The 18,664-nt window shown below is 41.0% G+C and overlaps 1 protein-coding gene across 1 annotated transcript; it reads left to right on the top strand.

The window, feature by feature from the left end:
- Positions 1–611: 611 nt before the first annotated feature.
- On the top strand, positions 612–4,803 carry LOC132635925 (elongation factor 2-like). Its single transcript, XM_060352536.1, has 3 exons — positions 612–742; positions 1,757–1,891; positions 2,179–4,803. Exons 2-3 carry the CDS (start codon positions 1,801–1,803, stop codon positions 4,617–4,619), a joined length of 2,532 nt encoding a protein of 843 aa, XP_060208519.1. The 5' UTR covers positions 612–742; positions 1,757–1,800; the 3' UTR covers positions 4,620–4,803.
- The last annotated feature ends 13,861 nt before the right edge of the window (positions 4,804–18,664 follow it).

Raw genomic sequence — 18,664 nt, 5'->3', positions numbered from 1 at the left:
AAAAACTTAAAGGGGAGAGACAGTGGCGGAGCCAGGATTTTCAGTAAAGGGGTTCAAAAATATGAAGAAGTAAACATACGAAGAAGCCAAGGGAGTTCAACATCTACCATATATACATAAAAAATAATTTTAACCTTCAATATACACTGTAATTTTCTAACCCCCCTCGGTTACACTTGGCTCCGGCCTTGGGGAGAGAACGTCGATGCCGCTTGAAAATAAAATAATTACCCGCCATATCCCCTTACTTTTATGGCCCCAAAATTATGATACCAACACGGTATCACCTTGTCTCTAATATACCATGATGGTATCACAGAGGACATTTTTAATTTCTTCAAAAACACTCATCAACCCTTTATGCGACCCGTGTAGTAGATATAATATACTGATAGGGATCATAGAGGACTAAGAGAAGGACTAAAATAGTTTTCTATGATACCATCTCAGTATATTTATATACTATGTTGGCATCATAATTTTGAAGGTATTTCGGATAAATAATTTTGATTTTTTTTGAGGATACAAAAGTAATGGGGATAGGGACGGGTAAATATTTTGCTTCCAATGGGCATTCCCTAAAATATACTCCCAAGTGTGTTCAACAGTGGAATAAGGCCCATGGCCAAATTAGCCCATAATTGCGGCCCATAGATGGACTGTTATAAAAATAAATAGCCTCAATCGCTCAAGGGTTTAGTGTTGCAAAGAGAAGACCTCGCCGCCTCCTTCTCTCTGCACTGTAAGTGCTCCTCTCTCTATTTCTCCGTCATCATGTCTTATTTCATTTAATCTCTCTTCTTAGTTTAGCCTATTCACATTAACTGTCAATCCATAACTTGCTTTTTTCATTTCCTTGTATGCATATTGGCTTGAAGATTTTCGTTATTTGTTTATCACTCTTCTTTTACTCTTACTATATCGATATAAAGTCGTATGATTATTGCGTTACATCTAGAACTGAAATAGAATAATGGTGCAACATACATGAGATACAATTAGATAATAGAGATCTACGGTTAAAACAGACAGAATAAAGAAAAGAAATTAGGTATACATATTGACTTTGAAACGTGATTTCTGCTATAACAAAAGACGTATTAAAATGAGGAAGGACTGATGTTTAGCTATAGCTATAGATGAAATGATAACTTAAAAGGTCGTGGCAATTCTTTTGATAATTAAAATAATGTTCGAAATGAGAGTGTTACAGCAAATGTAAGGTTTTATGAAGGGTTATGTGTATTAACCTAAATCTTGAGTGGAGATGTTGACTAATCTGTTTTTTATGAATTAGGCTAGATGGATATATGAGTGATAAGAATCATGAGAGCGTTTAGTAATATTTGATTTTGCATTCCAAATACCTGTCTCGTTAGGTTGTGACTAATATCTCAATTGATTATTATTTGCTATAGATATAACAGCTCTATAAATTGTTAAGTTACCTAATGTGCTAGTTGGATGTCAATTTATTAAAGTTTTTGCTGCTTGCTTATTTTTGTAAATTTGGCACATATAGATGTTTTCTTGTATTTTGTTCCGCACGGATCTGTTTTTCACTAGCTTGGTTTGTTGCCTGGTAATAAGCTTTTGACGTGAAATGTGCTTTGTTTTAGATTGTAAAATATATTTTGCTTCAGAATATCTCCTTGTTTATACTTAGTCTTACACTAAGCTATCTTTTGAATATACTTATACCTTGTAAAGATTGTTTTGGTTGATGTTTAATGTTTGTCGTGATTTCAAATGGCAGGAACAAAAAGTAATTCTTAGTTGTTACATTAACAAGCATTCAAGATGGTGAAGTTCACAGCTGAAGAGCTTAGGAGGATTATGGACTTAAAGCATAACATTCGTAATATGTCTGTTATTGCTCATGTGGACCATGGTAAGCAATTAAACTAATATTAGTCAAGTTAGTCTAAATTCTTTCTTGTGAAATTGTTATCCATGTCAAATGGGAAGGAAACTTTATTCTGATCACCTGGAATCATTGAAACAACCTTCTATATTTTTGGGGTGGTACAGTTTTGCTTAATATTGTTTCATTAGATTGCTTCTCCTTTGTATTGCCATGGACAATATTCTTGTTATTGGTAGTAGTGTATTATCTATGGTTTTAGTAATCAGATGATGAATAGGAATTTCTAATTCTGCGAAATATTAACCTGACAGGAAAATCTACCCTTACCGATTCTCTGGTTGCGGCTGCTGGTATCATTGCTCAGGAAGTTGCCGGTGATGTCAGAATGACAGATACACGTGCGGATGAGGCTGAACGTGGTATCACCATCAAGTCCACTGGTATTTCACTTTACTACGAGATGACTGATGCATCCTTGAAGAACTACAAGGGAGAGAGAATGGGGAACGAGTACCTCATCAATCTCATCGATTCACCTGGGCATGTCGACTTCTCGTCTGAAGTGACTGCTGCTCTTCGTATTACTGATGGTGCCCTTGTTGTGGTCGATTGCGTGGAAGGTGTCTGTGTCCAGACAGAGACTGTGCTCCGTCAGGCCCTTGGTGAAAGGATTCGTCCTGTCTTGACAGTTAACAAGATGGACAGGTGTTTCCTTGAGCTTCAGGTTGATGGAGAGGAGGCTTATCAGACGTTCCAAAGAGTTATTGAGAATGCTAATGTTATTATGGCTACATATGAGGATCCCCTTCTCGGTGATGTCCAGGTTTATCCTGAGAAAGGTACTGTTGCTTTCTCTGCTGGATTGCATGGGTGGGCTTTCACTCTCACCAATTTTGCCAAGATGTATGCTTCCAAATTCGGAGTTGACGAGTCTAAGATGATGGAAAGGCTCTGGGGTGAGAACTTTTTTGACCCTGCCACCAAAAAGTGGACAACCAAAAACAACGGGTCGCCTTCATGCAAGCGTGGGTTTGTTCAATTCTGCTATGAACCAATCAAGCAGATTATTAACACTTGCATGAATGATCAGAAAGATAAGCTCTGGCCAATGTTGACTAAGCTTGGTGTAACCATGAAATCTGATGAGAAAGATTTGATGGGCAAGCCACTGATGAAGCGTGTGATGCAGACCTGGCTTCCTGCTAGTACTGCTCTACTGGAAATGATGATATACCATCTTCCATCCCCTTCCACAGCTCAAAAATACCGTGTGGAAAATCTGTATGAGGGACCCCTTGATGATCAATATGCCAATGCCATCAGGAACTGTGACCCAGAAGGGCCGCTTATGCTTTATGTATCCAAGATGATTCCAGCATCTGACAAGGGTAGATTCTTTGCTTTTGGTCGTGTATTTGCCGGGAAGGTTTGTACTGGTCAGAAGGTTAGAATCATGGGACCTAACTTTGTTCCTGGTGAAAAGAAGGATTTATATGTTAAAAATATTCAGAGAACTGTTATTTGGATGGGTAAGAGGCAAGAAACTGTTGAGGATGTTCCCTGTGGTAACACTGTTGCCATGGTTGGTTTAGATCAATATATTACCAAGAATGCAACATTGACCAATGAAAAGGAAGTCGATGCTCACCCAATCAAGGCGATGAAGTTTTCTGTCTCACCAGTTGTGCGTGTTGCTGTTCAGTGCAAGGTTGCATCTGACCTTCCCAAGCTTGTTGAAGGGTTGAAACGTCTGGCAAAGTCTGATCCTATGGTTGTTTGCTCTATAGAAGAGTCTGGAGAGCATATCATTGCCGGTGCTGGAGAACTCCACCTTGAGATCTGCCTGAAGGACTTGCAGGATGACTTCATGGGCGGTGCTGAAATTATAAAATCTGATCCTGTTGTGTCCTTCCGTGAGACAGTTCTTGAGAAGTCTGTTCGGACTGTGATGAGCAAGTCTCCTAACAAACACAACCGTTTGTATATGGAAGCCAGGCCATTGGAGGAAGGGCTTGCTGAGGCTATTGATGATGGACGCATTGGCCCTAGGGATGATCCCAAAATCCGTTCCAAGATCTTGGCTGAGGAGTTTGGTTGGGACAAAGATCTTGCTAAGAAAATTTGGTGCTTTGGTCCGGAGACAACTGGTCCCAACATGGTGGTGGATATGTGTAAAGGAGTTCAGTACCTGAATGAAATTAAGGATTCTGTTGTTGCTGGTTTCCAGTGGGCTTCCAAGGAAGGTGCATTAGCTGAAGAGAACATGAGAGGTATTTGCTTTGAAGTCTGTGATGTTGTTCTTCATGCTGATGCTATTCACAGGGGTGGTGGCCAAGTTATTCCCACTGCTAGGAGGGTTATCTATGCTTCTCAGCTTACTGCCAAGCCCCGCCTGTTGGAGCCTGTTTACCTGGTCGAGATTCAAGCTCCAGAGCAAGCCCTCGGTGGCATCTATAGTGTTCTGAACCAGAAGCGTGGACATGTGTTCGAGGAGATGCAGAGGCCGGGAACCCCTCTTTACAACATCAAGGCATACCTTCCTGTCGTTGAGTCATTTGGATTTTCAGGTACCTTGAGAGCTGCTACTTCAGGTCAAGCTTTCCCACAATGTGTGTTCGATCATTGGGACATGATGTCATCCGACCCATTGGAAGTTGGCTCACAAGCTAATCAACTTGTCCTTGATATCCGCAAGAGGAAGGGTTTGAAGGAGCAGATGACCCCTCTATCTGAGTTCGAGGACAAGCTGTAAGACTCTTGTTCTAGCTTGCAGCAGATGTGAACTGCTCAATTGGATCTGCAAAAGTTTTGATTTGCATTTATCATGTGTTTGGATAATTTTGAACATTTTGTGTTACTTAGGATGCTAAGCTTGTTGTTGCAGAACTTGTTATGCCTATCTTTTACGTGGTCAAAAGTATTACTGTTGTTTTCTATTTAAGTTGTCTTTCAGTTCAATTAGATAATCTTGCAATGCTGAGCTACTTAGTTTATTAACAACTGCTTTCTTCAAGGATGATGAAAGGTAAGAGTGTCCTTAACAATTCGGGTTGACTGCTATTAAATTAGCACAAGTAGTGTTTCGTTTCAGTCTTTGTTGGAACGATAATTGCTAGAAGTGGAATGACGTATTAATCTCTATTAAGAGTCTGCACCAAATTGCACTGATCTATTGTTAAGTGTTTAATTTGCAATATTGCAGCAAATGAATCCCGGTGAGGTCATTAGTTACTTATTAAGCTTTAAGTTGAGCTTTCTCAATTTAGGACTTAAAAAGTTATGGCAAAAGGTTCAACTATGCCTTTAACTTTGCAATTTAGAGCAGATGTACCCAAAATTTTGCAATTTAGAGCAGATGTACCCAAATGGTGTATAGTTACAAAATAGTTCAAATATATTCTTTTTGGTTTAGGCCGTACTTTACCTTATTATCCTTGCCATTTTTATGATCCCAAAAATATTCTTCCCTCATTAAAGCTCCAACCTGTTCCTTTCTTTTTATTTTGGGATGCCTCCCTATTATTCCTCGAAACATTACAACCTTCGAAACATTACAACCTTCTAGGTACGTGGTCTTTGGAATCCGCAACTTTTGTAGCGAAAAAAAAAAGTTGAACCAAACTAGCGCAAAAAAAAAAAAAAAAAAAAAACATTAATAGGTTTCACGCACTAATTTAGTGCGTGAAAGGATCAAAGTGTACAAATGCAACTTGGGCCTTTCACGCACGAATTTCGTGCGTGAAAGGACCAAACTGCAAAAATGCAACTTGGGCCTTTCACGTACGAATTTAGTGCATGAAGGAGGGCAACAAAAAGCCGCCCCCTCCTTCCCCACCACAGACCCGACAGTGACACCCCCACCCGCCATTAACGACAATTTCAGGTGGTCCCTAACCCCCAAAACGCTATTTTGTTGTTGTTTTTCAATTCAAAACTCAATATTCTTGGTATATTGAAGTGTAGGAATAAGTTAATAAGGTTAGATCTTGGAATAGAGCGGCGCGGAGCTCATTTTGAAAACTCAAAAACACCTTCATTCAAGGTATTTTATTACGAATTTTTTATTACATTGCTAAATATATTATTACCTTAGGTATGGTGGATTGCGCATTTTTTTTGCGCGTTGTTGGGCAGTCCGCACCCACTCGACTGCCCCCTTTAATTTTTTTTTTTAATTTGTTTATCTATTATCAATTAGATAATTATTTATTGCTTGTTTATTTAGTATTTGTTAATTGTTCGATTAGCGACTTAAGTATTTATTAATTGTTAGACTAGCTATTTCAATTGTTAGACTGGCTAATTATTTATTTAGTTTTTGCTAAGCCAATTGTTTATTTGTTAATAATTTCTTAATTGTTTCATTAGTTAATTAATTGTTTATTTGTTAAATATATGATAATAATTTATTAATTTTTTGATTAGTAACTTAATTATTTATTTATTAAATATATGATAATAACTTGTTAATTATTTGATTAGTTAGTTAATTGTTTAATTATTAATTATTTATACTAATTTTATGCTAACTAATTGTTAATTATTTGACTTATTAATTTTTAATCTTTATATTTTAGAATTGAAAACCCTTAGTTTAGGATTCATAACCCGTAGCTTAGGATTGAAAACCCTTAATATAATTTTCGATAAAAGATTACATAACTGTCACGACCCGACTCGGGGCCGCGACGAGCACCCGGTGCTAACCCACCCGAGCACCCTCTTAGCTTACTCTTATACTTACATCGAGGTGAGCCACATAATTATACATACATTTCCATTCATTCGTCAACTAGTCTCAATTGGACAACGGTACATTTATATCACCATAGGCATCTATGCCACATCAATGTACGTGGCCAACGTGGCCGACAAAATGATATACAAAACATAGGCCGACAAGGCCGGACCTGTCTAACCATATACACATGACTACGAGCCTCTAGGAAGAGTATAACACATCACATGAGCGGGACAGGACCTCGCTATGCCCATAATTATATACACAAAAGAATAAGTACCCAAAAGCTATGGCTCCGAAGAAAATGGAGCTCCGCTATGTAATCTCTGAATAAGAAGCTATGGATCAAGTCTGTCTCCCTGTGCACCTGCGGGCATGACGCAACGTCCACAAACAAAAGGACGTCAGTACGAAGAATGTACTGAGTATGTAAAGCATGATTAACATCAATGTAGAAGCATCATAGACAATATATGAAGTGGCATAGGAGGGAAGACAAATAATATCATCATCATCATGGCACTTACCTGCCTTTCATAGGAACTTTCCATTTCTCATGCGTATTTCCTAATAGGGCTCGTATTCGTATACATAGTCTTTTCACATTCATATTCATATTATATACATAGCCATACACTTATATACATACATAGCGTACCCGACCATAAGGTTCGGTGTTTCATACATACTTGGCCAACCAAGGCTCAATGTTATTTCTACCTGGCCCTACCAAGGCTTCAGGGTTATCCGTACCATCTGCAGATGTGTGCGCGCGTTTCGTAATCGTATACATACTTTATACATATTCATATACATATATCCTATCCGGCCTTATAAGCTCGGGGTGTCATTATAGCCCGTCATAGGCACATGTAAATATAATAGCCCGTAGGCACCTTTAGCATCATTATTATTATCATCATTTTCGCTACATCTCTATTTTATGCTTACTCGTCAAATGGGGTGCGTAATACAATCGCAGCACGCATCGAGGATCGTGAGCTTATGAGCTCGGAGTGTCAATCACTTGAATACAACATACTCATATAGAGGATTTAAGAGTTTGGCCAAGGAACCATGCCTTATGAAAGGAGGGTTAGTGTTACATCTCGGAAAATTTCCCGTTGGTACGCAAGTAAATGAACTAATGATGTGTGCGAGGAGTGCAAGTGTATAATGTTTCATGGGAAATGTATCTAAATGGATGTGGATGATTAGAATGAAAAGTCGAGAAATGAGAAAAAATTGAAAGTTGGCAAAACTGCCCAGTGGTCGTATAGTGCAAAATACGGACCGTAAAGTGCAATACGGTCCGTAAACTTGAAGTCGTAAACTGGCATGCCCAACTTCAACTTTCTGCCAGCCGAGGAAATGGCTAAACACGACCTGGTGGACGGACCGTAAAGTGATTTACGGCCCGTAAACCATGGTCGTAAATCACCATGCATGCAGGCCAAAGTTTCTGGTCCTGCTTAAGCTTAAAGACGACCACGAGGGACGGTCCGTAAACTGAAATACGGACCGTAAACCTCCATGGACGACCACTGTTCACCCAACATAGATTTTCTAATTCATTAAATATGAGGATCAAGACTTATTTTATTTCATTACAACATTACACCACTTCTCTCTAAAACTTCTCTCTACATATTATTATATGAGTTTTCAAGGATTATAAGCCATCAATAACATTAAGACAAGTGAATCAAGTGTAAGCAAGCCATTAAATACCATTCAAGTCAAGAAATGCAAATGGAGAAAAACTAGGGCTTTGCTCAAAGAGGAGTATTATCAACCAAAGCTTGTTCCTACAACTTCTAAGGTAAGATTCATGATTTTTACAAGATGTTTAAGGTATTGGAGAATTAAAATACATGGATTGTAGAAAATGTGGTCAACTAGGTCATGAATGGTGAATAGTGACATTTTGAGGAATAGTCTGAATTGAATCATGAATGTTGTTGTGTTACGATATGAATGTATTATAAATGACACTAAGATCATGAACTCGACACTTTAGACGAATGGACGAAGTTGGAGGTCATGACCATAAATATGGGAGAATTAGAAGCAAATTGAGAAATCTAAATAATGTGGATAACGTGAATGACTAATGGCCATTGTTATGATACTAATGAAGGTATAGACGCTAGCATTGGAAGGAAGCGCGCAAGTGTAGAATAGTTCGACGAATAGGTATGTGAGGCTAACCCTTCTTTCATAAGACATGGTTCTTGGCCAAATTCCTAGTTCCTCTATATGAGTATGTTGTCTTCACATGGTTGACATTCCGAGCTCATAAGCTCACGACCCTTGATATGTACTATGATTACACTATGTTCCCCGTATGACGAGTAAGTCTATAATGTAGATGTAACGATAATGATGAGGATAGTAATGATGATGAGAGTAAAATGAGATTAGAGATGCTTACGAGCTATGGTATATGTATATGTGTGCCTATGAAGGGCTATGATAAAACCCCCGAGCTTATGATGCCGGGTAAAGATATATGTATATGAATATGTATAAAGTATGTATACGATTACGAAACGCGTGCACACCTCTGCAGATGGTACGGATAACCCTGATGCCTTGGTAGGGCCAGGTATGTATGATTTTGAGCCTTGGTTGGTCATGTATGTATGAAACACCAATCCTATGAGGTCGGGTATGCTATGTATATGAAATGACTATGCATATAATATGAATATGAATGTGACAAGACTATGTATAAGAATACGAATAAGGACACGTATACGAATATGAGCACAAGTATGGTACGAGTACTATGATGGAATACGGATGATGACGTAGGTGTACTAATACGTATGAAAAATGGAAAGTCCTACGAAAGGCAGGTAAGTACTATGACGATGATATTATTGTCTCCCCTCCTATGCTATTTCATATGTTGTTCATGATGCTTAATTATCGATGTTGCTCATGCTTTACATACTCAGTACATTCTTCGTACTGACGTCCTTTTGTTTGTGGACGCTGCGTCATGCCCGCAGGTGCACAGGGAGACAGACTTGATCCATAGCTGCTTATCCAGAGATTGCACAGCGGAGCTCCATTTCTTTCGGAGCCGTAGCTTTTGGGTACTCATTATTTTGTGTATATAATTATGGGCATAGCGGGGTCCTGTCCCGCTCATACGATATGTCATACTCTTAGAGGCTCGTAGTCATGTGTACGTGGGTAGAGATGTTCGGCCATGTCGGCCCATGTTTTATATATCTTTTGTTGGCCTCGTCGGCCTTGTACTTATGATGCGGTATAGATGCCTATGATATGTTTAATGATGATGGTCGTCTAATGGGATCAATATGATTAACGATAAGAAAAACACGAATTGACTTATGGTTCACCTAGATGATTATGTTATGTACGATAAGGGGGTGCCCGGGTGGGGTAGCACTGGGTGCTCGTCGCAGCCCCTAGCCGGGTCGTGACAAAGTTGTATCAGAGCAGTTCAGTCCTAGGATGTGTCTACGAGCCGTGTCTAGTAGAGTCTTAGTTATGGGTGTGTTGCGCGCCATACTTATAAACAAGAAGCTGCGGACATTTTAGGAATATATGACCTTCTTTCTTCATAAGAATCGTGCGATAGAGCTATGATGTAAGAAATTCTTGTTCCTAAATCGTGTGTTGTGTATTTCAGAGATGCCTAAAAAGAAAAAGGCTACAGCAGCCCAAAAGGGCAAGGCAGAAAAGCGGGCTGAAAGAGCACCGCCACCGGTAGTAGAGGAAGATGAGTCCCAGAGTGCGGCTCAATCTCAGTCTTCTCAGACAGTGCCTATTACCGAGGAGCACGTGGGAGCCTCAGCCCCAGCTCCAGCTCCTCCACCGAATGCTTCGGGCCAAGATGTGAGAGAGGCCATAAATTTGTTGACTCAGTTGGTTGCGGCCCAGACGCAGAGGCCAAGCGCAGGGCAAGGCGACAGGGCTGTTAGTGCAAGGGCCCGTGACTTCATTGCTTTGAAACCCCCAGAATTCTTTGGGTCGAAACCGGAGGAGGATCCCCAGGGCTTTATTGATGGTTTGCTAAGGACGCTCCGGTTGATACATGCTTCAGACACCGAGTCGGTAGAGCTAGCGTCCTATAGGTTGAGAGATATCTCGATCCAGTGGTATACAGTATGGATGGCTTCGCGGGGAGCCAATACACCTCCGCCGGTATGGCAAGAGTTTGTCGATGCTTTTCTCCGTCATTACATGCCTCCAGAAGTTCGGCGAGCTAGGGCCGATAAATTCTTGAATTTGAGGCAAGGTAGCATGAGTGCTACAGAGTATAGTCTCCGCTTTAACTCCTTGGCCAGGTATGCTTCGGCCATGGTAGCAGATATGGGCGACCGGGTACACCGATTTGTAAAGGGCCTAGGGCCCCATCTGATGGACAAATGCTTGACTGCGTCCCTCCAGGACGGTATGGATATTGCACGCATTCAGGCACATGCTCAAAACTTAGAGGAAAGCCTACAGCAGCGGAGAAGTGAACGTGAACAGGATAGGGGACATAGCAAGAGGGCCAGATCTTCGGGCCCAATAAGTGAGTCCAGGGGCGGACACAGGAAACAGTTCCCTAGACATTCGGGCTATTCTATGACCAGTGCACCTCCACGGTTTTCAGGCCAGAGCCTTGATAGATCTATTCATCCCGGGCCGAGTCAGAGTTATTCGGGGTCCCAGTTTAGAGGTGATTCAGGCCAGTCAAGGCCACCTATACCACGATGTTCCCAGTGTGGGAAGTCGCATTGGGGTCAATGCCGATTGGGTTCAGATATTTGCTATTCATGTGGTCGACCGGGCCATATTATGCGTGATTGCCCCTCAGTGCATGGTAGAGGTAGGACCCAGCCATCAGGGTCGGTAGGCGGATCTTCGGCATCTGTACGCCCTACGGGGCCAGGTTCACATGCTCCAGTCGGCCATGGTAGAGGTAGGGGCAGAGCTCCCAGTACTAGCGGTCCTTAACACCGTATTTATGCTTTGGCTGGACGCCAAGATCTTGAGTCTTCTCCTGATGTGGTCACAGGTATATTATCGGTATTCTCTCATGATGTATATGCTTTGATTGATTCGGGCTCTACATTATCATATGTTACTCCATATATTGCGGGTCGATTTATAGTCGATCCGGAGTCGATCAAACCCTTTGAGGTGTCCACGCCCGTTGGCGAATAGGTGATAGCTAGCCGAGTGTATAGAGGTTGTGTAGTCGTGATTTGTGACCGTCGTAACATGATTGATTTGCATGAGCTAGAAATGGTAGATTTTGACGTTATTATGGGCATGGATTGGTTGGCTTCTTGTTATGCCAATGTTGATTGTAGAATGAAGATGGTTCGTTTCTAATTTCCGGGAGAACCAGTCTTAGAATGGAAAGGAAATACGACATCACCAAAAGGTAGGTTTATTTCCTATCTAAAGGCAAGGAAGATGATCACGAAAGGGTGTATTTATCACTTAGTGCGAGTTCAAGATGTAGAAGCTGAGTCGCTGACTCTTCAGTCAGTTCCGGTAGTGAACGAATTTACGGATGGGTTCCCGGAAGAGCTTCCAGGCCTTTCTCCCGAGCGAGAGATCGATTTTGCGATTGATGTGTTGCCAGACACTAATCCCATATCTATTCCTCCCTATAGGATGGCACCCGCAGACTTGAAAGAGTTGAAGGAGCAATTGAAAGACTTACTTGATAAAGGCTTCATTAGGCCTAGTTCATCCCCGTGGGGAGCACCTGTATTGTTTGTCCGAAAGAAGGATGGCTCCTTGAGAATGTGCATTGATTATCGACAATTAAATAAGGTGACGATTAAGAACAAGTATCCCCTCCCGAGGATTGACGATTTATTTGATCAATTGCAAGGTGCCAAATGGTTTTCAAAGATTGATTTGAGGTCCGGGTATCACCAAGTAAGAGTTAGGGAGAAAGATATCCCTAAGACAACTTTCATAACAAGATATGGCCATTTCGAGTTCCGAGTAATGTCGTTTGGGCTAACGAATGCACCGGCAGTGTTTATGGACTTAATGAACAATGTATTCAGACCTTTTCTGGATCTATTTGTAATTGTATTCATCGACGACATCTTAGTGTATTCTGGATCCGAGGACGAGCATGCGGATCATTTGCGAATTGTCCTTGGAGTTCTGCGAGCTCGAGAGTTGTTTGCAAAATTCTCCAAGTGTGAGTTTTGGTTGAACTCAGTATCATTTCTGGGCCACATTGTTGCAGCTGATGGTATTCGAGTGGATAGCCAAAATATTGAGGCCGTGAAGACTTGGCCAAGGCCCACGACTCCTACGGAGGTTCGTAGCTTTTTGGGCTTAGCAGGCTATTACAGAAGATTTGTTGAGGGTTTTTCTTCTATTTCTGCGCCACTCACCAAGTTGACTCATAAGTCAGCTAAGTTTCAATGGAAAGATGCTTGCGAGCGTAGTTTCCAAGAGTTGAAAGACCGATTGACTTCAGCCCCAGTCTTGACACTTCCAGAGGGATTGGAAGGATATGTTATTTATTGTGATGCTTCAGGCGTCGGGCTAGGTTGTGTATTGATGCAAAATGGTAAGGTGATTGCGTATGCTTCTAGACAATTACGGAAACATGAATAGAACTATCCAACCCATGATTTAGAATTAGCCGCAGTGGTCCATGCATTAAAGATATGGCGACATTATTTATATGGTGTCCATGTGGATGTTTATACAAATCATAAGAGCCTTCAGTATATCTTCAAGCAGAAATAGTTGAATTTGCGACAACGATGATGGTTGGAGTTGCTAAAGGATTACGATGTTGATATCTTGTATCACCCCGGAAAGGAAAATGTTGTGGCTGATGCTCTTAGCCGTAGGTCGATGGGAAGTCTAAGTGATGTACGACCAGAAAAGAAAGAGATGGCCCGTGATCTTCAGCAGTTAGCTAGCCTAGGAGTCCGAGTGGTGGACTCAGGTAGCAGCGGAGCTGCTATTCAGAATTCAGCAGTTTCATCGCTAGTAGCGGAAGTAAAAGAGCGACAATATGAGGATCCCATGCTAATGCAGTACAGAGATACATTCCCTCAGAAAGAGGAGTCATCGTTTGATATTTCAGGATACGGAGCTCTCCGATGCCGAGGCAGATTATGTGTTCCCGATGTGGCAGGTCTACGCCACCAAATATTGAGGGAAGCTCATTGTTCCCGTTACTTCGTTCACCCCGGAGCGACGAAAATGTATCATGATCTTAAGTCTATATACTAGTGGAATGGAATGAAGAAAGATATAGCGGAATTGGTAGCTCAATGTCCTAGTTGCCAACAAGTGAAGATCGAGCACCAAAAGCCGGGTGGCTTATTGCAAGCTATAGAAATCCCAACTTGGAAGTGGGAAGTGATTAATATGGATTTCATTACAGGGTTACCCTGTTCTCGACGTAAGTATGATTCCATATGGGTGATTGTGGATAGACTCACGAAGTCAGCTCATTTCTTACCGGTCTGGACGACCTATGTGGCAGAAGATTATGCGAGGTTTTATCTTAAAGAGATAGTGAGACTCCATGGCGTTCCGGTATCTATTATCTCCGATAGAGGGACTCAGTTCACAGCTAAGTTTTGGGAGTCTTTCCAAGAGGGTTTAGGGACCCAAGTGCGCCTTAGCACGGCGTTTCACCCACAGACCGATGGGCAGGCCGAACGTACCATTCAGACTCTTGAAGATATGTTGCGAGCGTGTATGTTAGATTTTGGAGGAAATTGGGATGATCATTTGCCACTCATTGAATTTGCTTACAATAATAGTTACCATTCCAGCATTCAAATGGCACCGTATGAAGCTCTATATGGGTGAAAGTGTAGATCCCCAATTGGGTGGTTTGAAACCGGAGAAACTAAGTTGATAGGGCCAGACTTGGTCCAGCAAGCAATAGAGAAAGTTAAGCTCATACAAGATCGGTTGCTAGCGGCTCAAAGTCGTCAAAAGTCCTATGCGGATAATCGTCGAAGAGACTTAGAGTTCGAAGTGAAGGTTTGGGTATTCTTGAAAGTGTCACCGATGAAGGGCGTAATGAGATTTGGCAAAAAGGGGAAGCTCAGTCCCCGGTATATTGGGCCATACGAAATTGTACGCAAGATAGGCAAAGTGGCCTATGAGTTAAATCTACCTCCAGACTTGGAGTCAGTTCATCCAATATTTCATGTTTCGATGCTTCGGAAATGCGTTGGAGATCCTACTAGGATGGTCCCAGTGAATGATATGCAAGTAACAGAGAAATTGACTTATGAAGAGATACCCATTGCCATACTAGATAGACAAGTACGGAGGCTTAGAAACAAAGAAGTGGCCTCAGTTAAAGTGTTGTGGAGAAATAATAATCGAGAGGAAATGACATGGGAAGCGGAAGAAAATATGCGATCCAAGTACCCGCATCTATTTCAGCCCTTGGGAGAAGTTCTAGATGAGACGTCGAGATCATAAGGTATGTATAATTCTTTTATGCTTTTGGGTCGTGTGTGGCCAAGTTTTTATGCTTTTGTGTGTAGCCCTGTGTGGCATCGATATTGTGGGTTGTTGTGACAGGGTGGTAGTGCCACATTACAAAGGAAACTCTGGCGAAATTTCTATAGAATTCCCCAAGCCTTCAACATTCGAGGACAAATGTTTCTAAGGGGGGTAGAATGTTACACCTCGAAAAATTTCCCATTGGTACGCAAGTAAATGAACTAATGATGTGTGCGAGGAGTGCGAGTGTATAATGTTTCATGGGAAATGTATGTAAACGGATGTGGATGATTAGAATGAAAAGTCGAGAAATGAGAAAAAATTGAAAGTTGGCAAAACTGCCCAGTGGTCGTATAGTGCAAAATACGGACCGTAAAGTGCAATACGGTCCGTAAACTTGAAGTCGTAAACTGGCATGCCCAACTTCAACTTTCTGCCAGCCGAGGAAATGGCTAAACACAACCTGGTGGACGGACCGTAAAGTGATTTACGGGCCCTTAAACCATGGTCGTAAATCACCATGCATGCAGGCCAAAGTTTCTGGTCCTGCTTAAGCTTAAAGACGACCACGAGGGACGGTCCGTAAACTGAAATACGGACCGTAAACCTCCATGGACGACCACTGTTCACCCAGCACAGATTTTCCAATTCATTAAATATGAGGATCAAGACTTATTTTATTTCATTACAACATTACACCACTTCTCTCTAAAACTTCTCTCTACATATTATTATATGAGTTTTCAAGGATTATAAGCCATCAATAACATTAAGACAAGTGAATCAAGCCATTAAATACCATTCAAGTCAAGAAATGCAAATGGAGAAAAACTAGGGTTTTGCTCAAAGAGGAGTATTATCAACCAAAGATTGTTCCTACAACTTCTAAGGTAAGATTCATGATTTTTACAAGATGTTTAAGGTATTGGAGAATTAAAATACATGGATTGTAGAAAATGTGGTCAACTAGGTCATGAATGGTGAATAGTGACATTTTGAGGAATAGTCTGAATTGAATCATGAATGTTGTTGTGTTACGATATGAATGTATTATAAATGGCACTAAGATCATGAACTCGACACTTTAGACGAATGGACGAAGTTGGAGGTCATGACCATAAATATGGGAGAATTAGAAGCAAATTGAGAAATCTAAATAATGTGGATAACGTGAATGACTAATGGCCATTGTTATGATACTAATGAAGGTATAGACGCTAGCATTGGAAGGAAGCGCGCAAGTGTAGAATAGTTCGACGAATAGGTATGTGAGGCTAACCCATCTTTCATAAGGCATGGTTCTTGGCCAAATTCCTAATTCCTCTATATGAGTATGTTGTCTTCACATGGTTGACATTCCGAGCTCATAAGCTCACGACCCTTGATATGTACTATGATTACACTATGTTCCCCGTATGACGAGTAAGTCTATAATGTAGATGTAACGATAATGATGAGGATAGTAATGATGATGAGAGTAAAGTGAGATTAGAGATGCTTACGAGCTATGGTATATGTATATGTGTGCCTATGAAGGGCTATGATAAAACCCTCGATCTTATGATGCCGGGTAAAGATATATGTATATGAATATGTATAAAGTATGTATACGATTACGAAACGCGCGCACACCTCTGCAGATGGTACGGATAACCCTGATGCCTTGGTAGGGCCAGGTATGTATGATCTTGAACCTTGGTTGGCCAAGTATGTATGAAACACCGATCCTATGAGGTCGGGTATGCTATGTATATGAAATGACTATGCATATAATATGAATATGAATGTGACAAGACTATGTATAAGAATACGAATAAGGACACGTATACGAATATGAGCACAAGTATGGTACAAGTACTATGATGGAATACGGATGATGACGTAGGTGTACTAATACGTATGAAAAATGGAAAGTCCTACGAAAGGCAGGTAAGTATTATGACGATGATATTATTGTCTCCCCTCCTATGCTATTTCATATGTTGTTCATGATGCTTAATTATCGATGTTGCTCATGCTTTACATACTCAGTACATTCTTCGTACTGACGTCCTTTTGTTTGTGGACGCTGCGTCATGCCCGCAGGTGCACAGGGAGACAGACTTGATCCATAGCTGCTTATCAAGAGATTGCACAGCGGAGCTCCATTTCTTTCGGAGCCGTAGCTTTTGGGTACTCATTATTTTGTGTATATAATTATGGGCATAGCGGGGTCCTGTCCTGCTCATACGATATGTCATACTCTTAGAGACTCGTAGTCATGTGTACGTGGGTAGAGATGTTCGGCCATGTCGGCCCATGTTTTGTATATCTTTTGTTGGCCTCGTCGGCCTTGTACTTATGATGTGACATAGATGCCTATGATATGTTAAATGATGATGGTCCTCTAATGGGATCAATATGATTAACGATAAGAAAAGCACGAATTGACTTATGGTTCACCTAGATGATTATGTTATGTACGATAATGGGGTGCCCGGGTGGGGTAGCACTGGGTGCTCGTCGCGGCCCCTAGCCGGGTCGTGACAGTTAGCCTTACATACCTTTTCGTCGGACTATTCTACACTTGCACGCTTCCTTCCAATGCTAGCTTTTATACCTTCATTAATATCATAACAATGGCCATTAGTCATTCACATTATCCATATTATTTAGACTCCTTAATTTGCCTCTAATTCACCCATATTCATGGTCATAACATCCAACTTCGTCCATTCGTCTAAAGTGTCTAGTTCATGATCTTAGTACCATTTATAATGCATTCATATCACAACACAACAACATTCATGATTCAATTCAAACTATTCCTCAAAATGCCACTATTCATCATTCATGACCTACTTGACCATATTTTCTACAATCCATGTATTTCAACTCTTCAATACCTTAAACATCATGTAAAAATCATGAATCTTACCTTAGAAGTTGTAGGAACAAGCTTTGGTTAATAATACTCCACTTTGAGCAAAACCCTAGTTTTTCTCCATTTGCATTTCTTGACTTGAATGGTATTTAATGGCTTGCTTACACTTGCTTCACTTGTTTATGTTGTTGGTGACTTATAATCCTTGAAAACTTATGAAATAAATGTAGAAAGATGATTCTAGAGAGAAGTGGTGTAATGTAGAGATGAAATAAAGCAAGTCTTGGTCCTCATATTTAATGAATTGAAAATCTGTGCTGAGGTGTACAGTGGTCGTCCATGGAGGTTTACGGTCCGTATTCCAGTTTACGGACCGTCCCTCGTGGTCGTCTTTAACCTTAAGCAGAACCAGAAACTCTGGCTGCATGCATGGTGATTTACGACCATGGTTTACGGGCCGTAAATCACTTTACGGTCCGTCCACCAGGTCGTATTTTACCACTTCTCAGCTGGGCAGAAAGTTGAAACCTTGCATGGCAATTTACGACTGCCAGTTTACGGACCGTATTCCATTTTACGGTCCGTATTTTACACTTTACGACCACTGGGCAGTTTTGCCAACTTTCAACTTTTCACATTTCTCGACTTTTCATTCTAATCATTCTCGTCCATATTCGCACATTGCTCATGAAACATTATACACTCG

The sequence above is a fragment of the Lycium barbarum genome, chromosome 4 (assembly GCF_019175385.1).
Source record: "Lycium barbarum isolate Lr01 chromosome 4, ASM1917538v2, whole genome shotgun sequence".
Classification (NCBI taxonomy): domain Eukaryota; kingdom Viridiplantae; phylum Streptophyta; class Magnoliopsida; order Solanales; family Solanaceae; genus Lycium; species Lycium barbarum.
This window is presented reverse-complemented; position numbering and strand designations above follow the sequence as displayed.

Coding starts and splice junctions, on each gene's coding strand:
- LOC132635925 (XM_060352536.1), top strand. CDS start 1,801: ATGGTGAAGTTCACAGCTGAAGAGCTTAGGAGGATTATGGACTTAAAG. Junction 1,892..2,178: donor TATTGCTCATGTGGACCATG/GTAAGCAATTAA, acceptor TTAACCTGACAG/GAAAATCTACCCTTACCGAT.